The sequence below is a fragment of the Belonocnema kinseyi genome, chromosome 5, assembly GCF_010883055.1.
Source record: "Belonocnema kinseyi isolate 2016_QV_RU_SX_M_011 chromosome 5, B_treatae_v1, whole genome shotgun sequence".
In the NCBI taxonomy this organism is placed as follows: domain Eukaryota; kingdom Metazoa; phylum Arthropoda; class Insecta; order Hymenoptera; family Cynipidae; genus Belonocnema; species Belonocnema kinseyi.
Genome location: NC_046661.1, coordinates 95,881,560 through 95,893,433, shown reverse-complemented (window position 1 = coordinate 95,893,433; position 11,874 = coordinate 95,881,560). Strand labels below are relative to the sequence as shown.

At 28.3% G+C, this 11,874-nt stretch overlaps 1 protein-coding gene across 1 annotated transcript in view; it reads right to left on the bottom strand.

Moving 5' to 3' along the window:
* Positions 1-1,870: 1,870 nt before the first annotated feature.
* LOC117173029 (neuroendocrine convertase 2) overlaps positions 1,871-11,874 on the bottom strand; it is a 59,814-nt gene continuing 49,810 nt past the window's right edge. The window contains exons 10-13 of the mRNA XM_033361387.1: positions 8,532-8,696; positions 8,309-8,426; positions 7,965-8,211; positions 1,871-3,572 (exon numbers count right to left, since the gene is read on the bottom strand). Coding sequence (XP_033217278.1) covers positions 8,047-8,211; positions 8,309-8,426; positions 8,532-8,696 — 448 coding nt within the window. The 3' untranslated portion in view covers positions 1,871-3,572; positions 7,965-8,046. The remainder of the gene's footprint in view (positions 3,573-7,964; positions 8,212-8,308; positions 8,427-8,531; positions 8,697-11,874) is intronic.

Sequence of the window (11,874 nt, the reverse complement as noted above, 5' to 3'; positions counted from 1 at the left end):
GAGGATAGAGGTGAGAAATAATGGTAAGGATCAGGGAGATGTACGGAGTTAAAATGGGTGAAGTTTGAGGTAGTGAAGGGAAGAATAGAGAGGATGTGTATACTTGAGTGGGATGGCTCAGAAATAAGAGGTAGTATGAATTTAAAAAGAGTGAGAGGAATGAGTTAGGAGAGGGAAAAAGAGATAAGAGAGGGATGGTTACAAAATAGTGGGTAGGAAGAGTAGGGGAGGCTTAGCAGGAATAGGAAGGGGATAAGAGATAGTATGAAGATAAAAAGAGGGTCGTGAATAATAAGATATATAGGAAGGGGGTTAAAAGGAGATTGTAAAATGTGATGATACAACGGCCGATATTTGTTAGAGGATAAAGAGGGTGAGAGAAAAGGGGGCTATTAAGGACGTAACGATATTAGAGGGGAGTAGAAGTCGTGTGGATCAGGGACATGTAGATATTTAAACTCGGAGAAGTTCGGATTAGTGAGGAGGAAGAATAGAGAGGACGAGTATACTTGAGGGATATGGGTAAGGGATAAGAGGAAGTATGAAGGTAAAGAGAGCGAGAGTGTGGGGAGGGAAAGAAGGAATAAGGGAGGGATAATTAATCAGCTGTGGTCAGGTGAGAATAGGAGAGACTTGGAAAAAATAGGATGGGGATAAGAAGAAGTAGGAAGATCAAAAGGGGCCGGGAATAAAAATATAGGAAGGAAGGGGTTAAAAGGAAGATTGTCACATATGATTGTAGAAAGTTATATGTCTGACAGAGGATAAAGAGGGAGAGCAGAGGAGAGGCTAGAGGTGAGTAGGAATGGTGCGGATCAGGGAGATGTAGATAGTTGAATTGGGAGTAGTTTCAGGTTATGAAGAGGGAGTATAGAGAGGACGGATATGCTTGCGACGGTTAAGGGATGAGGGATAAGGGAAAAGGCAATAGACGTGGAGAAGGTTAAAAGAGATAGTGTCAAATATCATGAAAAAAATATAGATGGATGGAAGCAAACATAGAGATAGAGGATGAGAGAGCAGAGATAGGGTATACAGGGGGTAAAAGATTACATGAGATTGAGGGGAGGAAAAAAGAGAATAAGGAAGATATAAATCGCATTTACAGGTGGTGGGAGAAGTTGATATGGAAGCCTTGAAAGTAATGGGAAAGGGGAAAGAGACTGTGAAAAGATAAAGAAGTGGTCAGAGATAAGATGATAAAAAGAGTGTGGGGGGGGGGTTAATAGGCAAATTTTGAAATATTATGTTGCAAAGATAGATGTATGGAAGTAAGTACATAGGTAGAGGGTTAAGATGAGAAGGAGTAACAGTGCGTGGATATGGTAAGCAGATGTGAGGTAATGAATGGGCAGAAGAAAAAGAAGGGATACGAGATTTCGGATATAAAAGTTTAGAAGTAGTGTGATAGAAGAGAGAGAGAGAGAAGTCAGGTGGATGGATAAAAGGTAAGTGGGACTAGGGATTTGATGGTCGGGCGTGAGGGGATAAAAAGAAAAAATGGATACAGGAGTAAGAGTAACTTAGGGTGAGGAATGAAGAAGGGTGTAGTAGGTGTAATGAGGTGAGAGGCGAATAAGGGAGTGTAGAAAGAGTAGAAAAGAGTAGAAAAGAGTAGAAGAAGAGTAGAGAAAGCTTAGAGAGAGTAGAAAGAGTAGAAAGAGTAGAAAGAGTAGAAAGAGTAGAAAGAGTAGAAAGTAAAAGAAATAAAGGAGAGGTAAAAAGTTAAGAGGATAGAAATGAGAGATAGCAAGGAGGGCGTCGGGGATAAGATAATAAAAGCATAGATTTGAAGACTTGAATTAAAACTTTAATAACGCTCAAAAGGAGAGAGGTAGCATTTAAAAAGACAATAGAGGCCAAAAAATAAAGACTTTATTCACACACTTGTACAGAATAAAGTTGATCAAAATCCATCTTCAATCTTCACGTATATATGTATAATTCGATTAATTACAGATTAATATGTAGTTGTACATGTAATTTCTTTTCAGATTCTCAATTACTACTCGCTCTAGGATAATATCTACATCTTGACTTGTTCATTTCTTTTTTTTCATCTACTCGTAAGCACAGTTAAGATAATCCCGTCCGATAACTCACAGTTTATAAAATAAATAAAAAGTAATTTTTTCAGTAGTCAAACATTATTATCAATAATGAATGACGGGAAAATCTAATCTGTTTTCACAATCACCTGGCATAACATTCATAAATAAATGTAAAATTCTTCGAAAAAGAATCAGGAATAACATTTTATAAATATGTAAATACGACAGTAACTTAATAAATTATATGAGTAAATATATAAACAATATCAAACTTCACATTGAATGTCTTCTTAAAATTAAGTACGTAAATTTGTAGCGTCACTTTTGATAGGTAAATCAACAAAGTTATGCTCATATTGCAAATACTTACGAGAAACTCGTTTTACTTTTATCTCAATTACAGTTTAATCTAAATCATAAATTGTACCATCCACTTCTTGTAGCACAGCTACAAAATTGAAGAAACTAAACCGCCTTAGGAAAAACTGAGAACGAAAAGAGGACAGATCCCGCGTTCCACTTTTCGAGCACGTTTTCTTATGATTAAACCCCCTATTGCTTATTATAAGATTAAGATGCGCAATAATTTCGCTTTTACGAAGAGAATAATCATAATGAATTATCTTTCTCGTATAGTAAGATTTACAAAGTTATTCGTACAATAGTAGACCACAATTACCACAATTACCACAATAACAATTATATTGATCTCTAATACTGATATCCTCGTTGTAATCCGAGTTGAGACACCCTTAGTTCAGTATAAGTCACCAAATAGGAAAATCTAATAATTTCCTTTACTTTGTTCCTCAATTAATTACATTTTTCACCTATAGCAATTTTCGAATAAGGGTCTCAAAACTCGATACAAAAATATGATTTCATGTTTCTCACAATTTCATGTCCGAGTGATCTTGTAATTAGAAACTATTTGATACCTAAACAATATTGGAGCGTTTTCTTTATCAACAAATATATTGTCAGTAAATGATATTTAGCTTAAAATGATAAAAACCGTTGAAAATATAGATCATTGTTCCCAGAAAAGGTTGCTACTTTTGGCGATTCTAGAGTTTGGAAGGAAAGATGGTGCATCTTTTAAATTAATAACTTTAAATCCAATCTAAACTGCCCTCCATTAAATATTTTACAGATCCACATAAAATTTCTATAAATATTTGATCCTGATGGTTTCTATTGGTAATGTCACTTAGGGAAAATTTGATACATAGAAAATCTAGAAGTATCCAGACGGATGTCCTAATGATGTATTCTATATGGATTTCCAATTAGAATTTGAGATGGTTTCTGAATGGATTTCCAAAAGCGTTCCTTTTGCTGTAATTATTTATATGGATTTCCGTACAGAATTTTTCTGCATGGATCTATGTGGATGCTTCTAAGATCTACTTCATATGGAATTAAAAACAGAATTTGAAGTGGTTTCTATGTGGATGTCCAAAAAGGACTTCTTTAAACGAGCCTCTATGTGGCTCTATATAGATCCTCCCAGGATGTAATCTATTAGAAAATACAAAAATAATCTGATTTTTAACGAAAGTATTTATTACACAACGCACAAATAATAAATTACCATTACTTAGTGGCTCATTGCTAATTCATTTTTGAAAATCCCTGATTTTTCCTTAACTAATTTTTTATTTTTCTTGATCAATAGCATTCAAATGTCAGCATTTTAATCTTATAATAATTTTAACATAGAATCGTGTACAAGTTGAATAAAACAGTATTTAGGATACGAATTATAAGTTTTTTAAATTGATTTAAAACAAAAAATGTATTTTCTACTATAAAAAATTACTTTTTAATAAAATACTTGAATTGTAAAGAAAAGAATTAAATTTTGAACATAATAGTTGAATTTTCAACCTTAAAAAATAAATTCCAAACAAAAAGTATCATAGTTTATACTTTAATCAAAAAAGATTTAGTATATAAAAAAAAGAATTTTACAACAAAAAAGACGAATTTTCAACAATCAAAGACTTTTCAACCAAGAAGGAAAGAAAAATTTATCTAAACTGTTGAACCTTGAAGCAAAAGACGAGTTTTCTCTACCAAAATTAATTGTTACAACCATTCTTTTCAAACAAATTGTCAACTAAAAAAGATCAATCTTAAGAAAATGGAAAAGATAAAAAATAGTTAAATTTTCAACTAAAGAGATCAATTTTCAACTAAACATATAAATCTTTAAAAAAAGATTTCTTTACAAAGTAATTCAACCAAATCTTTCAAACAAAATACTTAAATACTCAAGTAAAGGAGAAGAATTAAAAAAACAGTTGCCTTTTCATCAGCAAAAAAAAGATATTTCTACTACACAGATCAATTTTTAAATTTAAAAAATCAATTTTGGAAAAAATAGTAGAATCTTCTGTTAAAAAAGATTTCAGTTGACTTTTCACGATTAAAATATGAACTTTTAATTAAGAAATAAGTTTCTACGAAAAAAATGGAGTTTTCAATCCAAAAAGAAAAATTTTTAACTAAAAAGAATGATTTTTAAACAAAATTGTTGATATCTCTAGCAAATAGTAGCATTTTCATAAAAAAGATGACATTTCTCTGAAAACATATGAACTTTTATTTAAAAAAAAAATATTTGAATTTTCATCCAAAAAAGATTCCAGTGTAATTTTTAGGATCTAAATTTGAATTTTCTAACAAAAATAAGTTTCTACGAAAAAAAAAGAATTTTCAATCCAAAAAGACGAATTTTGTCAACAAAAAATGATGAGAATGTGATAAAATAGTTAAAGTCTCTACCAAATAGTTATATTTTTTGTTGTATCGAAGAAATATGAAATTTTTATTAAAACCGATAAATTTTTCATAAAAAGCAACCATTTTTTTACAGTTGAACTTTCATCCAAAAAAGATTTCAGTTTTTTGTTTAACACAAAAATATAAATTTTAAACAAAACGTAAATTTACTTCGAAATAGTTAAATTTTCAACAAAACAGTAGAATTTTCAACCAAAAACTATGACTTTTTAACAAAATGGTTCAATTTTCAACTGAACATTTCCATTTTTATTCAAGAAATATCAAATTGCTCTTAAAGCAGAGGAATTTTTAATTCAAAAATGTTTTCTTTTTTAAGTTGAATTCTCATCCAGAAAGGATTTCAGTTTTCTTTTTAACATCAAAATATTATAATTAAACAAAAATTAAATTTTTTACGGAATAGTTAAATTTTCAATAAAACAGCCGAATTTCCAACAAAAAAGTATGACTTTTCAACAAAATTGTTGAAATTTCAACCAAATAGTGGAATTTTTATCCGAGAAAGATGAAATTTTTTTCTAAAACAGTCGAGTTAAAAAAAAAGTTTAAATAGTTCAATTTTTATCGAAAGATGATTCCAGTTTACTTTCCAACCCCAAAATAAGAATTGTAAACAATAAGTTAATTTTCTGCTAAATAGTCGAAAAATGGAAAAATGGAAATTCTACTAAAACAGATGAAATTTTAAATCAAAAAAACAATTTTTCAAAAAAAAGAGTTGAATTTTCTTACGAAAAGATTTGAAATTGAGTTTTTAACGCAAAATTAGGAATGAACTATTTCATTTGTGACTAATATTATATTGTATATTTTATATTTTACCACTGGCATTAGCCACAAATGGAATAGTTAATTCATTTAACCAGTCTGAATTAAAATAATTTTCTTTTCAATTATTTTATTTAAAAAAGCAAAAGTAGGAATTTTAAACAAAAATTAAACTTTCTAGAAAATAGTTTAATTCTCAAGAAACCAGTTGCATTTTTTTCAAGAAAGATGAGATATTTATACTAAAAAAGATGAACTTTTTAATAAAAAAAACATCTTTCCAGAAAAAATAATTTCAATCAAAACAATATTTCATTTGACTTATCAGAAACAAAATATATACAACAAAATATACCGGAAAATACGAATTTTAAACCAAAAAGAATGTCTTTTTAAGAAAATTGTTAAATTTTCAAAGAAGCAATACAATTTATAACTAAAGAGATAATGTCCAGGAGAAATTTTTTGCAAATTTGCAAAAATAGATTGAGCTCTTACGTAATTTACGTCATTTAAGTCCCTTATACATCAAATTAGAAATGTCAAAAGAAGCATACAGAAACAACCTCAGTTACTCTTCTTAATTCCATATAAAGCCATATAGAACCGGAAGTCTACGAGATTCAGTAAGGCATTTCCAAAAATGAAGCAAAGATCCCTTCTAGAAATAATTAATTAAAATCGATAAGAAACAATATAACTAATATCTCAATCGTTCCAAATCGTGTTTCTTAATTGTGCCAAAACGATTGACAACAATTGAGAATCTTACATTTCCAATTGTTTCCAATCGGGTACTTGGAAATTGCCACGTGATGGCAGAACTTTTGTCTGTCGGGAATTATTTAAAGACAGTTATTTACTTTTTTGAAATAATATAAATCTGAAACAGTGTATATTACGAATCAAAGTAAATAAACATTTTATAAATAATAATAATAAAAAAGTTGATTTTGTATTAATTAAGAAAAAATGTTAACTTTTATTATGCGCTCTTGGATTGTTTATTTTTCTGAAAATTTTATAAATGGTTATTAGTTTTAAAATCGTTTAAGATTTAAAAAAATGTAAGCGAATAATTTAGAAACGTGTAACTTCAGAAAAGCGATTAAAGTATTCTTTTATCATTTAAAAATTCCAGGCTTGTATTAATTAAATAAATTTAAACAATTGAAAAATAATATTAGAGATAAAAGATTTTTTTGTCAAAAAGAGGTCTCAATTTTTAATTACTCGCAATTATTAACACATAAATTCATCTTATAATAAAAAAAGTTTTTATCAATTCGACTTTCTAAATTTTTAGTTTTTTTTTTAAATATATAAGTACTTCATAAATAGCATTTTAAAATTCGGGCTTCTAAACAGCTTACGTTTAAACTTAATAATTTCTTCATTTTATCATTTAAAACTCAAAGTTTCAAAAAATTCGTAAATTAAAAATTAAACTTTTATTCTTTGATATGCTAAAATGACGAAAAAAGTTTATGCGGTTATATAAAATTTTATGAAATTATTGGCTATAAAGGTAAAAATAAACTTTTTTAAACTATTAAATAAAAAATTTGACCAAAATTACAGAAATAAGTGGCCATTAATCACAAAGTTTCAGGAAGAAAAGAATATAAAAAATGTATGTGCTTATGTAAGGAAAACGACTTTTTGCGGTGAATTCTGCACGTATTCAATTCAATTTTGAACCTAATGAAACCTAAATGAATCTAATATTATACAATTAATAATTTCAAATCTTTATAATTAAAATATTTTATGACTAGGCATTGCAAACAAAATTATTTTAAATATTTAAAATTGAATATTTAAAACTAGAAATTTTCATGAATTTTAAATAAAACTTATAATTTATTTAGTCTGAGTTTCAGAATATTGGCGCCATCCTACCTTCTATAATGTTTCCAATCGTTTTCAATTGGGTATCCATTATTCTGAGTTAGAGGTTAAGTTTTCACTTGAGCATTTTGATTTTGCCTTAATTATTTACAAGCGGTTTTTACTCTGTCAAACAGAAATATATCAAAAATATGAATTTAAAAAGAAGTAATTAAAATTATTTTTTTTGTACTTAAAACTTTTGTTAAATTAATAAAAATTTAATATATAACCAATAAACACGTGCGCATCATGTGTGTTACAAACGAAAACTGCAGAGGGCGTATTGCAGGCAAGTGTATTTACTCAATTCAATCCGATTGGGAACAATTGGCACAATTAGCAAAAATTTAAACAGATTCAACTTTTGATTACTCTTAATCGTTATTAATCGTGTCAAGATACTCAGGAGAAAATGTAAGGTTTTTCAAAAAAAAAAAATACCGGTGTTGAGAATTTGATGATTTTGAGAAAAGCTGATCGGTTTTGAAAGTTCCTTCCTTCCTTCCTCAGTTCGCCAGCGAATTTAAACCGCCGTTAGACGTTCTTCATGGGCTTTTTTTACTATGGCTAATTTGGAGTGAGGATCAGCCGCTGGTAATCCGGTGTAAGGTGGATCTCTTGTTCCATGGAGCATCAGAGTCCATTCTTTGAACCAACCTTGTTGAGGACTTGGAGAATTAAAGCTGACCTATAATAGAATTATTAGAAATAAAAGGGATAGTCTGTAGTGTAGTGGAGACCTGGCACCGCACAGTAGGGAAAATGTAAATTTTTTTATTCCTTACCTCCAGTAGCCAATTTCCTTGGGGATATTCTCCCCAGGTATGAGTTGTCATAAAGGGCCACTTGGTAAATCCATCCCTATGGTCATCATCGTTAACTCTTCTGCTTAAAATCATAGACCTGAAAAAATGACCGAAAATAGTTAGACCTTCATTATTTTTAAGATTAATTATAAAAAATATTTAATTATAAAAAATATTTATTTATAACAAAAAATGTTATTACCTTGTTCCCATTGGAGAAGTCAAAAATAATTCGACATCCCCTCGACGAGTCGCATTTACTGAAATAACTGCCTGTACATGTTCCAAATAATTCACAGCGAATTCGGTGCCCGCACAAGCGTCTGTTTTTATTTTAAATAAAATGGATCTCTCGCTGGGGATTTCCCTGTAAAATATGGTTTAATCAAGTTTTTTATTTGACGTATTAACGACTTTTCTTGAATAAGGGGTTGTCCATAAACAACTGTACCAATTTATCCCCCTCCCCCTTACCCGAAAAGTAATAAAACCCAAAATTCTATTTAAAAAATAGGAAATAGAGTATTTGCTGTTTTAAAAAAAGGTAATAGTGAAGCAATAAATCATTTTCAATAAGATTTATGTAAATATTATACTGAATATAATATCAAATACTTTAAATTCCTAATATTTAATCCTTAAAGTGCATTATGAGTATCACACACCCCAAGCAATTTTCAAACTCTTATAAACTATACTTAATTCGAAAAAATTGAGTAAATGTCGCCATCCAGCCTTAGTTGGAGACACTAACTGTAAGTAAAGTCGTTTAGCATACTGCGTCAAGCGTCAGTCTACTAGCAGTATCTGCTGAAAGTGGAGGTGAAAAATCGTGGGGTCTTAAATACCCAGTGTGCACTTAGTGAGTGTAAAAGTAAATTTTGAGCAAATTTTGTCTTGATTTTTTTTACTTTCTGACGTAAGTATATCATATAAAGTTAAATATTTTTTTTATTATTATTTCATACTTTTTTCTTTGTAGATGGCTTATAACTTACGGCAGCGCGTCATGCGAGAGCAAACTGTGGATGTGTTGAATGAAATATAATTGTTAAAATACAGTTATATATGTCTCTTTTTTCAATTTCTTGTATTTTGATAGTATTATATGTCAAAGTTCCTCAATTTTTATAATAAAAAATCGATTTAAAAGCAAAAAATCTGATTCATCATTTTATCATAAAATTTACTTTTAAACTGTGAAAATAAATATCATTTTTGAAAGCACCCATGTTGCAATATTTTTTTTTTATTAAAGTAAACTATTTCAAAATTAGTCATACATTTTCAGGTTAAAAGAATAAAAATTGTGAGTTACGAACTTTTGAGTAAAAAAACCCATTCTTTCACTTTTTTAAAATAATTTTGATAATAAACTTGAAATAAATAAATGGCTATAAAATAAACTCTACCTTATAAAAAATTCCTTAAGCTACACCGGATAATTTTATTGTGATAAAATATTCAATAGGGGTTAAAAAATACATGATTAAATACGCTGAGGTTCTTAACACCCACGATGCACTTAACCGTGATTTTTACCATGTATGCACTTTAAGGGTTAAAGTCATTGCAATAGAACAATTTTTAAGCAAAAAGTTAAATTTTCATTGAAATACTTGAATTAGTAACAAAAAAGTTGATTTTCAGCCGAATAGTTTAATTTTTTACCAAACTGTTTAATCTTCAACCAAACCAGATTGATTTTGAACCAAACAGTTGCATATTTAAACAAAAAGGATCATTTTTCAACAAAGAAGATCAATTTTCAGACGAATTTTTAAGTAAAAAAAAACAATTTTTAATTTAAAAATATCAGTTTTCAAGCTTTTTCAACACGAGAGATGAATTTTTAACTGAAATTATGAATCTTAAAAAATTAATTATGAACAAAAGAGATCAACGTAAAAGATCCTTTTTTGACCCTACAAAAATTAATTTCAGACCAAAAAAGACAAATTTGGAAATAAGTACATGAATTTCCAAATATAAAAGATCAATTTTCATCACAAAGTATAATTTTTGAACTAAAAATTAAATAGTCACATTCTTTGTTTTTGATTGAAAGAGTTCAACCAACAGACGATTTTTTAACCCAGGAGATTAGTCTTATACAAAAAAAAGTCAATTTGTAACAAAACTGTGGAATTTTAAAGCCAAAAGGACGAATTATCTGCAAAACGGTTGAATTTTTAACCAAAAATATGTTTTCAAAGAAAAAAGTTAATTTTTTCACAAATTATTAAATTTTCATTAATTTGTTAAGTTTTAAACTAGATAGATACACTTTTAACCAAAAAGGTCAATTTTCCAGCAATAAGATTAATTCCGATAATTCTCATTTATGAGACTCATTCTTAACTGAGTATATGAGATTTTAATGCAAAATATCAATTTTTAACCAAGCATTAAATAGTTACATTATTTGTTGAAAACATTAATTTTTGATGAAAGTGAAAAGGATTTTCAAGAACGTAACAACTTTTTAACAAAAGAAATGTATATTCATCAAAAGAGTTCAACCCAAAAAATGATTTTTTAACCCAGGAGATTAATTTTCTACTAGGACAGACGAGATTTGTAAAAAATACATCAATTTTTTACAAAACTTTAATTTTAAAGCCAAAAGGATTAATTATCTACAAAACGGTTAGAATTTTCAATCAAAAATATGATATTTTAACAAAACAGTTAATTTTCTTACAAAATAATTAAATTTTCATTAAATTTTATAGTATTTAACCAAATAGTTAAATTTACAATGAAAAATATCAATTTTTCAGTAATAAGATTAATATTATTCGAATAGTTTGTGTTTATTGGTAGAACATTAATCATATTGCTAGAAAATGTATATTTTTAGTCGACATTTTAACTATTTGATTACAAATTAAACAATTGAATAAAAATTTAACTTTTTCGTAGAAAAATAACTTTTTTGTTTTTGTCAATTATCTTTCACCCAAGAAAATTAATTTTCGTCCGAGAAATACCAATTTTTAACTAAGTGCATGAATTTTCAACTAAAAAAGTTTAATTTTCGATAAAAAATATAAATTTTGAACCAAAAATTGAAGTTACATTGTTCGTTAAAAAAAATTCCAATCAAAATAAAAAAAATTTTCAACAATATAGTTACTTTTTCAACAAAAGAGATGAATTTGTATCAAAAGAGCTCTACGAAAAAAAACATGAAAAAATACATCATTTTTTAACAAAGTTCTTAAATTTTAAAGTCAAAAGGATGAATTATCTACAAAACTTAGTTAAAAATGGGGCTTTTTTGGTCGAAAATTAATTGTCTTTATTGGAAGATATTAAGCAAAAGCAAAAAAGGTGATTTTCTATGAAAAAGATAAATTTTCAGTAATATTATTGAAATTTTAACCACAGAGTTCAATTTTAACCAAAAAGATCAAATTTCAGCAAGAAGATTGATATTCTTCCGATAACACAGGCCGACAAAATTTGACAAAGGTCCGGAACCAGAGACCAGACCTAGTATACCCGAAGGTTTTTGCTGCGCTGAATCCGAATCCGACCTC